The sequence below is a fragment of the Pezoporus wallicus genome, unplaced genomic scaffold, assembly GCF_028554395.1.
Source record: "Pezoporus wallicus isolate ANWC-B61680 ecotype Strahan unplaced genomic scaffold, APGP_CSIRO_Pwel_v1 contig_6658, whole genome shotgun sequence".
NCBI lineage: Eukaryota > Metazoa > Chordata > Aves > Psittaciformes > Psittacidae > Pezoporus > Pezoporus wallicus.
This window is the reverse complement of record NW_026642312.1, coordinates 2,686,992-2,704,546: the sequence shown is the minus strand read 5'-3', so window position 1 is coordinate 2,704,546 and position 17,555 is coordinate 2,686,992. Positions and strand designations below refer to the sequence as shown.

At 34.6% G+C, this 17,555-nt stretch overlaps 1 protein-coding gene across 1 annotated transcript in view; it reads right to left on the bottom strand.

The window, feature by feature from the left end:
- Positions 1–17,555, bottom strand: part of DNAH5 (dynein axonemal heavy chain 5) — a 119,677-nt gene that overhangs the window by 47,823 nt on the left and 54,299 nt on the right. The window contains exons 41-51 of the mRNA XM_057428820.1: positions 16,274–16,427; positions 14,486–14,632; positions 12,679–12,920; positions 10,496–10,672; positions 9,807–10,011; positions 9,207–9,349; positions 8,338–8,472; positions 6,599–6,721; positions 5,524–5,737; positions 4,673–4,896; positions 2,396–2,591 (exon numbers count right to left, since the gene is read on the bottom strand). Of these exons, the coding sequence (XP_057284803.1) occupies positions 2,396–2,591; positions 4,673–4,896; positions 5,524–5,737; positions 6,599–6,721; positions 8,338–8,472; positions 9,207–9,349; positions 9,807–10,011; positions 10,496–10,672; positions 12,679–12,920; positions 14,486–14,632; positions 16,274–16,427 (1,960 nt within the window). The remainder of the gene's footprint in view (positions 1–2,395; positions 2,592–4,672; positions 4,897–5,523; positions 5,738–6,598; positions 6,722–8,337; positions 8,473–9,206; positions 9,350–9,806; positions 10,012–10,495; positions 10,673–12,678; positions 12,921–14,485; positions 14,633–16,273; positions 16,428–17,555) is intronic.

Genomic DNA, 17,555 nt, shown 5'->3' with positions numbered 1-17,555 from the left:
GAGGAGTGCCACAAGCAGACATCATGGTGGCTTTTGATTGGTTGGTTGGTTTGTTTTTCCTCAAAAAATTAGTACACACAGTACAATTTCTCTTTTATTTACATACAAATAGCTCCATTATTTTGAAGACTTCATGATCTATATGTTGCAGGATTTATTTTTCCAGTTACGAGTTGCCATAGGTCAGTCATTACTAACAATCAGCTTCGCTAAGCCTCCTCTTTGTTATCGAATAAATATGTTAACTATTAAAATAAATTAAGTCCTTCCAGTAAAATAAACATTTCCCTGATCTTAGTAAATCACTGGAAGCCAGTGGAAATAGAAGAAAAGGGGCAAAAGAAGCAGGAAAAAAAAGCAATCAAACTGTGTTGTATTTAGAATAGGATCTGCAACATTTTTTTCATTTTAATTTTTCTCCATTTCCCTCTTGCACGTTTTACTTTTACAAATTAGCAGTGGTCCAAAAAGAACCCCAAAACAACCAACTAACCAAAAAAAAAAAAATTCCAACAAACCCCAAAACTTTTATAGAAATGTTTTTTTTTTTCCTATAGAACAACCAAACCTCTCAATATTAGTTGGTTGTTAATTGTCACTCAGCTGTCCTTTGTATTGCATTCTGTGTATGCCTGAAGTCACCTTAATTTTAGAATTCTCCAGTTCTGTATTGCTTCTGCATGTATGAACACCCTTTTTGATTTAGATCAAATAAAATTAACCAACTTCTTATCTTAACCTGCAAAAACACTGGTTAAAGAAAAGGAGTATTCCAGGTGGAAGTAAGTTTCTTACAAGTTGAATAAGACACTTAAACAACTCAGCTACTGAGGGGGAACTATTAAGGAATACAGCAAAAAGAGTTAAATTGCGGTGATGTTTTTATAGTCTCAAGATACAGAATCACAAGCATTAAATAACAATGGCAAAGCTGATAAAAAACACCTTTGAACACTTTGATGGTCTAAAGAACACTAGCACAACTAAATTTCTGTGAAGCTAAGGTCTATAAGTTGATGTTAGAGGTACTTAATTTCAAGTCTTTGTGTATTTATCTCAGTGACAAATATGTTATTACTGTACAACCCAGAGACAGAGGGGTATATGTAAATGTATCACTAACTTCAGCAGAGGGTTATTGGAAATTAATGTCAGACGTATTTTTTTAAATAATTAAGAGCTCAGATATCCAGTTCCCGTTCTTACACTTCTATTGTAATAGGCAATACTAAATTCCATTAAAAGGACAACTAAAATAACACTTGTTATTCTTTTCACTTATAGCCAAAACAGAAAGGGGTTCTCAATGCTCTGACAAATATATTGAGGACAACACATACCCTTTCTAAATGAGGGTTAGATAAAGTTTCATGCTAAATGACACATTACACAGCAGGTACATTTACAGTGTAAATAAGAAGCAAGTTAATTGGAAAAACACATACTTCTTTTAGCACTTTTCACTTCAAAACAATGGTTTCCAGTGCTTCACTATTGAATGGATTTAAGGATCTATTTTACTACTTTCTCACACCACTTTGTTTTTTGCTTCTATTTTATTTCTTCCAGTCAAACATTTCCTATCCTTTACTCTCCTTTGTCACTGCCTTCTGACTACTGCAATTATCCAAGAAGATATTTAAATAGCTTTTGATTACTCATGCCAACCTTTTATTGCCTCCACTATCCACCATTACAGTGACATGAATACAAATAATTGAACCATCCAATAGCTTAAATTAATGACCTTCTCCAGAAGCTAAAAAGGCGTTTTATGTTCTTTTTCATCAAGTGACAAATATTCCCAGGTCATTTAGCAAGGTTAATGACACAGCGTTTTTATTTAAAAGACACAAAGACATTGTTGTAAGCCATATGGGTAATTCAAAAGGTTTTAGTAACATTCAGGAGATTTTGAGATAATACTCATTTGTTACGAAATCATGCATCAAGTATTTCCTTAAATACTGGATTAGCCCAGAGCCCGTACTCTTTTACCAGGTTTCCAGGGGATAGTAGTTAGAGTGTTATTCTTTATCTAGTACTGCAACCCTACCACTTCAAGTAATTCATACCACACTCTTTCATCATTTTAGAATAATTTAGACTTTTGCTCACTATTTCACAGTTCTTTCTACCTACCACATTGATGGAAATGGAAGCAAGACTCTCTGATACAGATAACCTGGATATAAATATGGGCTTAAGAATCCCATTAATATAAAGATGTGCCACAGCTGGTAACAGACTACCTTCAAAGTCACTGGACGGAACAACCACCTTTAATGCATAAATTCACTAAGCATTTTTGAAGACATATTTCTATTAATGTCTATTTTATCATATCCCCTACCCTATTCTTGCCATCTCCATGGTTATCAGAGCCCAACCTTACCAGTTCTTTCAGGAGCATCCCTTAAGAAGTCAACAAAGAATGCATCAATGTCAGAATCCAGCAACGCTTTTGATTCTTCAAACTCCTCCTCAATAAGTTTTACCACAGTTGCATCAAACCAATTTACATCTTCTGAAGTTGTAAAACGATCAGCAAGAACACATTTGCATTCATGCTTCCACAGTTTTATCAGCACCTGTACACATATATAAAAAAATTCAGTCTGACATTTTTATTTATTTTAAAATCATACTAATGCTAGAAAAGAAACCGTAGTATGTTGGGGTTTATGTAGGAGAGATACCTTGAGCTTCTCATTCTGACCAACAGTATCTTAAACTAACTTTCAGCTAATGTGCAAGAAGCCTTAATCTAGCATTCTGAACTGGAATGTATTTACTAAATTAAGACTTCACTTCCCTAGCCATATGTATACTTGTTAACATATATTTATGCACTTATCAACCACTTTTTTAGCTGGTCATTAAGCAGAAGGTGGGTGGAAATAATAACATCATGGCATGAATAATTTCATCCCAAACATAGATGTCAGTCCCAATAGTATATCTGAAGTAGTTAGAGAGCAGAGAAAAAAAAAAACAAAAAAAAAGGCATAGGTGCTCATATTATTCTTTCTCCAAATACACCTTTACAGCCCTTCAGTTTGGTCAGAGGATGGAGAAGGAAAACCTGCCAGGTTCTTAATCCTGACAGCACAGGTTTTGATCCTGCACTATCACTACACAGTCATAGAAAAATTTCCAAGTACTCTTTGAAGGCCTCTTGTTTAAATCTACAGCAGTTTGTACAAATGACACATACTACGTCAAGTCTTAGAACTAATATGTAAATTTATACAAATTTTGAGCAACTGTTTATTATACTCGGAATGTTATACTTGGAACAGAATTAATTTAGAATTTATACGCATAATTGTCATGATGAATATTTTTAGCTTTGGAAATGAAAATAAATTCTAAAACACAAATTTTAGATGTAGTAGAATTCAGGAGCTTATTCAACAACAAGGGAAGCACATTAACCATGAAGTGATTATACAACTCAAATGTATAACAAATTTTCCATCATTATCATAAATGTTGCTTTTCCAACACTTCATGTTTCAGTGCTGAAAACACTAAATGACTTTTCCTTAAAACAATTAAATGAGAAATGATGCATAAAAAGTTGAGCTTTTCTGGAAGAAAGGTTGATTCTGAAAAAAAAATAAATAAATAAATAAAGAGGAATAACTATAACTCATTACTACTATTTCCTTTTAAACTGTAAGTCAGAAATCATTTATTAAGCAGCTACTAGGCAGTGATTGAAAGCCTCAAGACACTAGTGGAGAGAGGGGAACTTTTAATCAATGTATACACGTTTTCATTATTTTAAAATAAGTTCACTGCTTCTGTTTTTTATTTTTCACTCACTTCTTTCAAAAAACACCTGGAATTTGTCAGTGTTCTGGAGTCTCAGTGTTCCAGGTTGAGAGAGAAGTGAGACACAATGTAGAAAAAAACTGTTTATTACTATAGGAAAGGATAGGGAGGAAGAGCCAGCAAAGCGTAAAAGAAACAGTGATGGGTATTTTTGGTGAGTGTTTGTCTTACCAACCCTTAAGACCATGTGAGGACAATCAGGAAACCAGCTCCAAGAGATATCATTGCAGTGAGAGGTAGCAGGCTCAACCTCAGCTGGCGTTCCCTTGGAGGCAACACTGACGTTGGTGGTATGAGGGTCTGCCTCCCTGCATTGCATGAGGCTCAAGCTTTTATGCTAGCCAAAGGGCACACTTGTTCCGACGCAGGGTGCCAGCCTACTTCAGAAGGAATAGCCAGCTATACAAAAAGGGCCTCTGGAGCTGGGAACTTTTAGGGGATTTTCGGGGAGGAACCATCACAGACCATTATCTCATGTGTCTTGCAACTGGTATGAGACTCCCTTTTGCTAACAGCAGTGTTAACTCCCCTGTTTTCAAGGTTATGTTCCCACAACCCGTGTCAAACTACTTTTCTATTTTTGTGTGTTTCACTACGGACCATTATCTAGTGTCACTGATGCAGTCAGTAATAGAATGAGCAGATAGAGGCAGTATATAAATACAGTTGTATTTATGAAACACAGTTGTTTCAGTTGGCACTGTAAAAGTTGAACTAAAACACTTCACCTCAAAACAAGCCGAAAAACTTTTTAACCAGAAATGCCAAGAAGATAGACTCTCCACCCTCTTTGCTACACTAATTATATGCTAATTATAACAAAACCACTTACCTTCGGTTCATTGATCACTTCTGATGTAGTATTTAGCATTCCTTGCCAAATCCTTGAGAGGTCTCGAAGGTTGAAGATGTAATGAAACTTGGCTGGCGTGGGCAACATTTTTAGCTTGGTAATCTGCCACAGCCTGCGTGTCAGTGGAACCAGTTTGGCTACTGTTTCATTCACATCTGCTGAAAATCCCCGCTCACTACAATAATGCCCTTCTCCAATTACACCTGTGGGCAAAAAAATTGCCAACTGAAAGAGTAGTGCACATTAGTGAAAAACCAAAAGCAACATTCTTAAATTTCCTTTTCACTTTTAATCCCAAACCTTTTTCTAATTTGTTGAAATGGCTTTTCAGTCTTTACTCAAACCTTGATTCACCTGATCTTAACACCATTCTGCTACCAGCTCACTGGGTATTTATCTCTGAATTAACTGTTAAAAATGGTCTTTTTTTTTTTTCTATTAAAATATCTTCCCCAGCCTTTGAATAGCCAATCTTTTCTTTGAGACCAATGATCCTGTCATTTGTGAAAGTCTAGTCATTAGTTAGTCATTCTTAGCAACAGTAGACCTTAGCATCTCTCCAGCATCCTCACTACAACTAGGAATGGCCTTCATGCCACTTTTCTAACACATTGCATACCAATAGGTTCAAAGACGTGACTGGACCTGAAAAACTTAAGGATTGATGAAATTGCAGGTGAATAGTGATTACTGAATGAAAATATGCTGGGAAACAAATCAGTGGGGTATTAAGCCTCAAATTTAATCATAATATTTATAAACAGAGGGATAAGGAAAAATCAACTACCATTTTCAAAAATGGGATGGATACAAAGCTAATTTTCCTTTACCAAAAATTTTGTCAATAGAAGAATTAGAAGGCAGAGTACAGTTGAATACAGAAAATTGTCTCTTGAGCCTCTGTGGAATGTCATTGCGACCTCCCCCAGGGTGGATCATGGCAGCCAAAAACTGAATGTCCACAATGTTGGTAAATTCACCAGGCTTTTCCAGGTTATACAATCCTTTCTGTTCCATCAGCTGCCTAACTATCTCATTAGTGACCTGTAAAATAATCAGGCATTATATAGCAGAATATTATACACACGATTAAATGAAATACAAACCACATTTATGCACTTGAAAGACCTAATAAAGACTGTAATATTATTTTCTCACACAAATTCCTGCTTATTTGCTTCAGGAGGAATATGTACTGTTAGGAATAAGCATATTTAGATTGTCTTCTTCATTGGTAATACCTGTGGACAAAAATCCTGGAGTAGAGGGTAATCCCTAGCTTAGAATTAATCCTTCATACTTCAAACTATTCTTGCTTGTATGCTGCATGATTTCCAATACTGTTATATTGGAAATACTTCTCCTTTTTAGCACAAAACTTCCAGTTGTCCTAAGCAAGCCCAAGATAATACATCTTCAATAGTTGCATTTGCTGTCAAATATTTTTATGAAATTTCCATGTTCAGCAATCACAAATGGTTTTTCAAGCTGCAAACATAGAATTATTTCCATAGAATTCTGTAAAATTACTTTCATAAAATTATTACTATTTCAATTATTGTCCACACACCCAGTTTGTTATCAAAATTTATGTGCCAAATGGGTTTTTTTTGTATTATTTTTTTATTATTAAAAAATGAGTGTTTGTTAGAAATATCATTAAAGTCATACAGGCTTGTTTTAAGGACCACTAAACTGCTTCTTGTAGTCGGCATGTTTATTTTGACTGAACTCAGGACAATATAAAACTTGATGGGTTCTTTTAGAAGCTTTAAAAATCAAGCACTACATACGAAACTTACCCCTGCTGCCTGACAGAAAAGAGAAGTCATTTTTAAAGCTAAGGAAGGAAAGAAAGAAAATAAGAAAATCTTTGGCCTTCTTTTTCTTTTCTAACAAACTAACCTGATCTCCCCATTCATTTATTATGGGCATATTCACATCATCAATGAAGACTGTCATCTTTTTGCCTGCAGGTGGACCATAAGTTGTGCCCATGCGTTTCTCCACATAACTTTCTATTGTACGCTGTTAAAAAGCAATTATTAGCATAGTTACTAACAGCTCTTCTTTTCATACAAGATTCAAAAGTTTAAACATATTGATGATTTTGCTGCACAGAATTTTACTAAGGAAGGTTTAGACAACACATCTACTGCAGTTAATTGCACTAGTTCAACTTGAGTGCCTGAAATATCATACTATACAGTATTAGGTTGGTAACAGAACAAATGTCTAATGTAGGTGTCTAATAGTTTCATAAATTTGATACCATTTCAATTTATCTGAAAAACTGATAACTACTAGCAATAATTATTAATATTTATTTAATATTTATTAAATTTTAAATATTAATATTTATTTACCAATAATCTGTCAGAGCTGAAATACATGAATCTTGAAGACCTTTCCAGCATACATCAATGTACTTCATAAAAGCATACAGTGATAAGTAAATTCACAAACATAAATACACTTGATGAAATTACTTAATGCTAGACTTACTACCACTTTTCTTCCCATCATCTTTCCATTAACCCATTTTTCTTAAGGTCCAGGTATTTATTCTATACCAGGTATTTATACTATACCAAGTGAAGGCTCACTTAACCAGGTGTTGTTATTCATTATTGCAAATGTAAATATCTGCATTCTTACACTGTGCTTAAGTTACTGTACAGCAGGCTGGAAAGCCTTCTTACACAAATGGCATCAGTTAGGCCAAGAAAGTCAGAGTAATTTGAACACGCATGTGTCGGAACAGACCGTGCTTCAGTCTAGATTGTTGTCAGATACTTGACTGTTAGACTTGCACATCTATTTCAGATTTCTTTACCATCAACAGACTATCTGCTATCATCAACAAATTTGACATATATTTTATAAAAATAGAGGTACTGACACTAGGTTTTGTTTCTATAGCCCATTCAATAGAAGCAAAATCACTAAGTAAAATAAGACCAAAATTACATGCTCAAATATTAAATGTGTTAACAGTTTCTACTGTGCTATAGAGCCAGATGATACATGATGCATCGAGCCTATAGACAGCACTTCTGATTACAACATAGTCAGTGCATCAGCTTGGCATACCCATCAGGTTAAAAAACCCTGAAATAGCTCAAACTACCTCAGTAGAAATTTGGATAGGCAGCACTGTTCAGGATTTAAGTATTTATAGTTCTATTTAGAGCAGCTGCACTGCATGTGTTACTTTTTTAAGGAGTAATTTACTGAAATTTAAATTGCAGATGGCACACAGTTGACAGATTGTTGTGGGTAGCACTTATTTTACTCAGGGCTTCTAGTGAAATCTGAGGGAAGTCACCAACAGCTCTACCCAGTTAGCGAGAACTGATACTTTTGGCATAAAAACATTAAATGTGATGAAGTAAATAATATGCGTAGTATTGTACTAATCCAAGAACAGCTCAATAACAACTGAAGAAGTTGAAGAGAACATGGTTTTTACAGAAGTCTTAAATCATGTCTTAGGACACTTAGTCGTTTTGAACAGATGCTTTTTTAATTTTTGTACTCATTCTCAATTAAATAAACTGCTTTCAGAGGCATTCCTCTGGCAAATTCTCAGAACAATGTCTGAATCCAGTCACATTGTATTAAAAGGTGAATGACTACTATACCTGGAAAATTAATGGAGTAGTTGCAGATGAAAAGTTCAAACTCTTAGCCATGTGGCTTTCAGGGTTATATTTTGACATAAAACCTTTAATTATAACCGTCTTTGCAGTTCCTTGCTCACCAACAAGTAGGACAGCCTAGACAAAGACAACATCGAAATAATAAACACAAGAGCTGGGTGTCTTGGCAAAGCCTCAGCAATCCCCTTTAGCTTTAAAACTGAAATGAAACTAGAAAAGTTATGAAAAGTGAATTCTCAACAAGGGACATGTGGAAACAAAACAGTTAATGTCTCATAGGCTTTTGCAGGCCTCAAGTTAAAAATATTTACAGTGGTCAAGTCAGTCAGCACAATTTAACTGACCGAGAAGTGGATTATTCATAAAAGGAGTTGATTGTCTGGAAAAGGATGTACTATCGAGAGCCTTCAGCTTCTTTTGGATTGTGTTATTTACCACATCCTGCTTACTGGACACAGCTTTGGTGCATAAGTTGCATAACCTAAAGGTACATAAACGCTGTAACTGCCCCATGTGGAAGGAGTTCATATCAGCAGAGTCTGGCACTCTACTGACCTGTCTGCTGTCTCCTCTCCAAGCTACATGAAAATGTTACTTCACTTCTGACCTGATCTCAGCTGCAATTATGGTTATTTCCACTACAGAAAGGATGGGTGAGTGGAAGACAACAAAGTCTGGAAGCAATGAGTATTCAAGGCTTCAAGTATATTCACATGAATATACTTGAATGGAATCACCATTCTCTATTTAAAAAATTACTCTTTCCTTTCAACAATATAATACTTCACTTTTTAATTAAAAAACCTGATAAAAACCTGTTAGCATTATTTAGATGTGAAATATAGAAGTACCTTGCCCTGTTTCTCAATGGTTTTGATAAGGAAATCCATTCTCACATTGTCAACATTAGGCACAAGTATAGAGCCATACTCTGGAGTGCTGCTACTGGGATATACATACTCTTCAACACATGTATTCCAGTGTACCCATTTACCTAGTAAGAAAGAAATGAATGTTTTAGAAATACAAGGCATCATCACTTCTTTTATTTTCCACTGAGTTGAGTCATCTGTCAGTGCCCATCTCACATACTGTAATACCACTCTTAAATTCAGACCAAAATTATAGAATCATATAATCAAAGAATCTCTCAAGTTAAGGCTTACTCCTTTTTCCTACATAAATTATGACAATGACAAGGCTTGTCTCTTTTAGTCTATTAAAGTCCATGAAACTTTCTGTAGCAATATATCTACATTCTGATTTCTCACAGGAAACAAGGAAAAAGCTCTATACAACATCATCAGTAAAGTGTAACTGTAAAACAATACTTGCTAAGGAGCACAAAAGCAGGTAAGCTACAAGAAATTTCTAAATTGATTCTGTAAAAGAAGCATAATTTTAACATTACTTTTAAGTTTCACCCCATACCACCCATATGGGTTACTAACCATCAGATGCCACATAATAATCAAACATGGTATCTTCACTGCCTTCTGGGATATAGGGAAGATCAAGTTTTATTGTTGCGTGTTTTCGAAGCCAGTGCTCCATTTTGCATCTGTCTTGCAGCTCTAGTAATGCTCCTACACTCCACATAAGAGAGAAGATGTACAGCCTTTCCAAGTATTTTGGAGTCAGTTCTCCTCCTTGCTCCTGAAGGATTAAGGTTTTTATTTTCAATTGCCTGAAAATTCTACTTGATAATCATAGCAACATCACGTTAAAAGCCTTCGGTCATGTTTAAATTTACTGATGTCTTCATCAATATACAGATTGAACCAATATCAAGTAGACCACAAAATATAGAAAAGTACCTTATAAGCATCACTTTTAACCACCCATTACAGCATTTAATCTGTTTGAATTCCAGTTTATAATCTGATAATAATCCACAAAAAAAAAATAAATCTGAAGGAAAGATGCAATCTGATGCATGCTACACGTCAGTGCTTAACATCAAAACCAAATATGGAAGAAGGCACATCATAGCTATTACTTTCTAAAGAAGAAGAATTCCTTACTAACCTGCGTATTCATTAATATTCCAAGTTGTCAAAGAATCGCCTTTCTACATAACCTCATGACTTAAAATTATCTCCATTCAATTAAGTAAATACAGAAAAATAATCCACACTACCTTAGGTGGGATAAGACCCTGCAGCATATTAATGCTCTGCATAATCACAAAGACTTCCAGCATTTTAGCCTTGTATTGCAAACACTGAGTGCTGAAGCGGTATAAGTCTGGGAACGAAGAAGAATACAGCTGACGTAGAATTTCAGCTTCTTGGAATGAACGTCTTTTCAAAAATCCCTGTCACAAAGCATGGTGAGAAAATAAATTTAGTTCCCAATGCAAGTATCAGTAAATTTAACTCTAGTAATTAAAAAGGTCCAGGGAGCATGGAACACTGATTTGGGGGGGGGGGGGGGGGGGGTGGAAGCCCAGATTCCTTGCCTGTTGGTTAGTGTTTGGCTAGCAGAAGATCAAACTTTACTCAAGTATGTATAATTCCTACTGGCTCTTAAACATGGACACTGGAGAAAAAAGTACTTTAAAGTACTTTTCCACAATGCAAAAATAATTATTCTCAAATATTTTTTTTAATCACAGTGGCTGTTTAATACTGCAAAGAAAGAATTTCATATTCATCAAACACAAGTTTGATTCACTGTGTACAGTGTTAGTGTCTAGTAGTGGTACAGGGTACCCCAGAAACATCTGGCTGTTGCAGAAAAAAGGGATTTCAGGAGGGGATGTCTGCTGGTATGTGTCTTTTTTATTGCGCATCTCAGTATCTGTAATGCTGGATAAACAAAACCCAGTTAAAATTACCTATTTCTCAAAATCATAGGACAGGATTTGTTGTTTCATGTCTTTAGCTCAACATAGTAACCTGCTTCTACAAGTTACCTAGAAGCTTTCTCTCATTTGTGTGGCAGAATGCTTCTCGTTTACATCCCATGAATGTATTTCTTACATGAAATACGCTCATCAGCAAAAATGCTTGTAGATTCTCAAGCTTCAAAATAAATTTGGCACAAATCTAAATTAAATAAATTCCATTTAAACATAAGAAAAAAAAAGGTGGTTGTTTTCAAATGCAGGAACAGGCTTCTCAGTGAGCTTCTGGTGTCTTCATCTCAAAATTCAATAAGACATAGTACTGAGCAACCTACTCTAGCTGACAACGCGCGAGGTGTGTTCAACTACACAGTCCCTAAAGGTTCCTTCCAACTTCAAATATTTCGTGTTTCTGTGATTCCTTTATACACTTTGACCTTTATAATATTTTGAAACTTATCTTTTACTGCCCAAAATAAAGAAGGTCTAGGACTGATTACAAGTAGTTAGATATACAGAAAAGGTTTCTAGAAACAGGTAGGTGGGAAACAAAGTGCCAAAGAATGAAAGGCAGAACTCCTTAAAATAGACATCTGGAAATTCACCAGCTATTCATAAAATATTAGGGGTAGAGTAGAAAAGTTTGTAAGGTCCAAAATAGACTTAAAGAGAGATGTACTGATCAAGATATTTTATTTAGTAGTTAAATGAAACAAAAACCAAATAAATGTTTTTGGCTCAAATGATAAATCACCATAGGTTGCAATTTTATAACAAAATATTATTTGGGGGGGGGGCAAGGGAACAAGAAAGTGACATTGGAATGGTTGTTTCATGGCTGAAATGAGTAAAATTTGTTTAGTTAATCAAAAGCAAAAAACAAAACAAAACAAAACAACCCATGATCTGTTTTCCTTTTGACCGTTGCTGCCACCAAAATAAAAGCATAAAGTCATGGATTAAATGAAACTACTTGCGTTCAACACTTACTTCAACACAACTAAATTTAGTCTGCATATCGCTTTAAAGTGAGGAGGTAAATCATGAGTGATAAGGCAAAATAAAATGTTTTTCTTTGAGGATTTCTATATTCCTGAATCAGCCTGTAAGAGTAAATTCTTTCTTCTTCCTTGGTCTGAAGCTGTACTGGAGGTTGCAGCGTAGTTGATATTTTGACAACAGAGTTGATCTTCAAGTGTATAAAATACCTTGAATTACAAATGTTCTGTAAAGTGAGATGTCTATGTTTTTAAAAGTGTAATATGTTGACAATATTCCTGAAAAAATACATTATTCACTCTTGTATAAACTAATACCAGAAACATTGCTGTATTAAATGCTGACCTATAAGTTTATACAGTGTAAAAGGTGTTTCGTAGCAAAAATTCACAAAATTAGGTCCTAAAGTAACAACAGTGAAGTGTTGAATAAGTAACCAGTAAAACTTCCAGTACCTAATCACTTAGCTATCATACCTCAAGGATAGGGCTCCAGCTGAGAACTGATGAGCTCATGAATACCATCCCATTCCTTGAAACTGTTGCTGGAGAGGCATTATCAATATTATGAGGTTCAAAGACTATTTTGCAATTTGGTGCCATAGGTATTCGATCTCCATTTGCCAGAGTTAGTGTTCTGTTATCATCCAAAACAGAATTAAGGTTCTCAATCCAAATAGCATCAACTGGACCATCAAGAACTATCCAGATATGGTCACCTATAATAAATAACAGATGAAAATACCTATTGAGGAAGTTTTAGTTTCTTTCAAGGACCAGTTTGTCTCTCTGCAGACAAGTTTTGAACTAATTCCAAATTCATGCACACAGCTACAATCTCATCTTTTAATACAATTACCATTTCCATTCCCAATTTCAATGACTTCATTTCACCACCCACTGATAAAAATTATCCATTGCTCAGTACATAAAGTTTTATCATCATAAGTCATCAGTTTGCAATAGTTTGAAGCAGTTTTATGGATCCAGTCTTCAACATACTAATAAATCAAGTTTATTTCAACTTACACAAAACAACATAAAGAAGACAGAAACTACAGGACTATTTAAAACCACAATTTGTTTGTTTCCAAAGAGGTGGTGTATTGTAGTGAGATTAAATGAAAGGAACTCTTGAAAAAATCACTTTCATAAGTAAGAGATCTGTAAGGGGAAGATTTTTGCTGTTCTTTCTCCTGCTTATAAACTTGATCCATCTTCCTTTGCTGTGCATTGCTAGATAGCCCTTATTCAGAGAGAGTCTCACTCTCATCTGCCTTTAGAGCAAGCCCTTATCATCTAGGTGTAGGTGACTTGATGCATTGCTGCATGTGAACCAAGAAGGTTCCAGATGAGAAACCTTCTAATTTCTGAGGCAAGTAGTTTTATATTTGGAGGTTTTTCATAGCTACAGTCGTGAGATGTTCTGGAATTCACTTCATAAGAGACATTACAGAAGTGTTACAAATAGCGAATCTGAGGAAGTCACATGGTTGTGCTAATTTTTATTTCACATTAAAGGGAAAAACAGAAAAATCAGCAGTTAATGCTATGCTACATTATCAAGGGTGCTACAATTTCTAGATTTAAAACAAAACCAACAAAATCAAATCCTAAAGTATTTTCTATTTTAAAAGTATCTGTATCCTTAAAAACTAGGAAAGACAACATAAGCTAGGATTTTCATCCCTTCTTTTCTTAATTTTAGTCCTTCCTTAAAGGCCTAATGATAAGGTCACATATTAATATTCAGACAATACAAGGAAGAATCCACTAGCACCCAACTATCTTTTAGTTAATGTATCAATCTAAGAATATATGCTAGCATTACTTCAGGCAGAAATTGGTTGCCTAAATAGAATTGTCTAGTGCAATTTGACATGGACTATGGCATGTGCAGGGCTAGCAAGTATGACACAAAGGAAATTCATACCCTTCTAGTACAGCACCTGAATACCAGGTAGAAATCTTGACAGCACCAAAATTTTTTTATAGTATACCATTGTTGGGGAAACAGGCACTCACATTCCCTGTGTTTCCATCAAGGGCTTGTCATTTGAAAAACAGGGATAAGTAAAGCAGTATTTGCTACAATACACAGTTTGAACACAAAGCATTTAAAACAGAGACTATACAATAGACAGAAGGTTTTGCAGCAATTTGCAGCAATATATCCAATGCTTCCATGTATGTACAAAAAAAAAAGTCTGCTAATATGCTTTAGAGAGATGTCCTGAAGCTTGATTGTTTCGTTTGTTTTGAAGAGAACTGTTTTTCATTCTACCTTTTTTGGCTTTTAAAGTTTTTCTCCAGAGCGTTGAAAAAATTCCATCTGTCCAATCATTTGTTGCCACATCAAGACGACCAAACATTTGTGCAGCAGTTATAGCTTTAGGATTCATTCTCATTTCACGATGTGGCTGTCCACAGTCTAAGAAGGCAGATCATTAGTTAGTTTGTGTTTTATTTTCAACAGTCAGAGAACTTTGACAAATTCAAAATCATTACACCCAGATGTACATTTTAATATGCATTCATCATTATAAGAGGTTATGTATTTACTTGGAAAATTTATCTTTTGCTATACATCAATATTTGTTAACTGCAGCCATCAAAATTTCAAGTACAAAAAAGTTCTGAAACTTCTGAAAGTACAATTCATGTTTCATAGATTAACTGAGAACAACAAAATAAAATTGATTCAAGGTTTTGTTTAATATTTTTCAGGCTTACCAAACAATAGAGTTTTAAAGCCTTTTTTTGGATATATATTTTTAAATCCCAGTGACTAAAAACCAGAGAAATGCTCCACATGGTTGACTGTTGTTTCTTCCTGTTGTGTATCTGTATACATTTTGGAATAGAAAAAGTATATCATATTGGCATATCCCTGTGAAGTCTCTTAGGTAGCCAACTTCTATCTAGCCATATTATGATCATATAGCCTTTATATTTGCCTCATTAAGAACAGTTTAAAAAAAATCCTATGCCAGACATCTTTAGAAAACCTAATATTAAAACTTACACAGGAACCAATAATGTTAAAAGAGCAAGGGTAAAAAATGGCTTATCTTAAAATCTTAATTATAATCACAGCTCACTATCATGCAAGAGAGAAGCCTGGCAAATCACTGTAGTTTTACAGTTCTTGAAGTTATACTAGAAGATCAGCTTGAAAAAGAGCATTGTGGCAGCTTTATCTTGGTAGTAATTCACATCTCAGTGTTACAAAAATATAGGAAAACAGTATAACACTACTATGTGTTCTTTCTGTTTTTTTTCCCAAAATGGAACAGTTCTTTACCCTGCAATGCAGAGCTCACAGTGTTTCTTAAGCACACTAAGTTACTGCATAGATGAGAGACTGGCAACTGGCTGAGTAATATTTTACAGAAACTATCCATTTCTGGAAAATTGTATAAGCAGCCCACTGAAGCCTGTGAAATGGGGTAACACAAGCTTACATCAAGTGATGTGTTTTTTCTCCCTCAGCTATGAGCTTTTAATAAGATCAAACAGAAGTTCTTCTACTAATATTTTTGGTTAGAAATACAGAGGACAAGAAGACACATTCCTCAAGCCTCCAGCCAGGACACAAAATTAATATCCCTGAAGATATTGTCACTGCCTAAAACAGGATCTCTTAGCAGCAACACAGGACAGAAGCAGTTGTTTTTTACTGCAGATAAAAACACTGTCTTGTGAATCATGCTCAAAGAGGGCTAAATACTTATGATTAGGGGAGGGTTTCAGCATTACCTCAGCCAAACCTGGGAGATGTTTAATCACTTGCCCAAGCTGTCTACCCAGAGAGTGCGCATCTTTCTCAGTGTTTCTAGAATAAGAACTTCTGATATAAGTTCATAACTTGGAATATAGGATATGTATTGTACGACTTCCAACATCAGACATTTTCAAGCTTTCAAAAGGTACTACCACAAAAATTAGTATCATACAACACAAACAGTTTCTTCCAGTAATATGTTCTCACAGTGAAGTAATTTAGGCTTTCTATGAAAAAACAACATGGTTTAAAGTTTAATAACAGTTTACAACATAAATATTCACATACCTGTCAGGGCTTTCATTAAAGTGTGGATGCAAACAGTTTTTCCTGCACCACTAGGTCCTAGTGTCATCAATCCATGCCTTACTTTCTGGGCTTCAAAAAGTTGGATAACTTTCAGTTTCCAAGGAGGATGACAAATAAGCCCAGCTTCCTCCACCTATAGAAAGTGACAGAAAATCAAATTACTAGTAATTCAGAGCACAAGATATTTTGATGCTTTAAAAATAAATAAATAAATACATAAATCTTCAGCAGAAGACTACACTCGTTGTAAAGTTCTTGTGTATATTAAAAAAAAAAATGGAAAAAGAAGGGATAGATAGAATCAGCTAGGTTGGAAAAGACCTTTAAGATCATTAAGTCCAACCTTTACCCCGGGACTGCCAAGACCATCACTAAACCGTATCACTGAGGTCCTCATTTACATGTTTTTGAACACTTCCAGGGACAGTGATTCCACTACTTCCCTAATCCAACTTCCAACACCTTGTTACCCTCTCTGTGAAGAAATTTGGTACTCAAATATGTATTCAGAAAAATAAAATAAGAAAAAAAATTTTTATTTTTTTTTTACATCTTCTTAGGGTTAAAACATTATTTTTTTTTTAGGATTAAAATATAATTTTAAGGAAAAGCCAAGAATTTTAGAAACACTTTTGCTACCAATGTCTTCCATAGCTATACAGCATTTTCAGTTGTCTCTCAGAACAGTTGCTTTTTTATGATGATGATTTGTGTTTCTAAATTCTTACAATAGTCAAAAGTTTATTGTAAAGCATTTTGTTAATTCTCAGTGTACAGGCAGAGCTTTGAGTAACCTTTTAATATTATACTTCTAAGAAAAGACATGATGCTTTAGAATCAGGTATCATATGCTTGTTTACTAATTTTTGCTAGTTCCAAGCTTAAAGAAGTTGTCTCACTGTAATGATATTGCTGTTGCTTGTGAAAGTGACTCAGCTGGAAGTGAAAAAAATAGATTTTAGCCAGTAGAGAAAAGCTAGAACTATTTCTTAAGGATTCATAGAGCACTATATGTTTTTTGACAGTCAAAAATATACTAAAAGCTCAAGATCATGTTATAAAAGTGAAGCTCTCAAAATAACAACTATATTTTAAGTATGATTTCTGCTTTTAATTATGCTTCAAAAATAATCTCAGAAAAATATTATCAGTAAAAAAAGGACTAACTTTTTACCAATAAGACAAAACAGTTTTTAAAATTACCGTCACAGTCAATTGTAACTATGTAACTGGCACTACCACTTCTTATATTATTCACTTA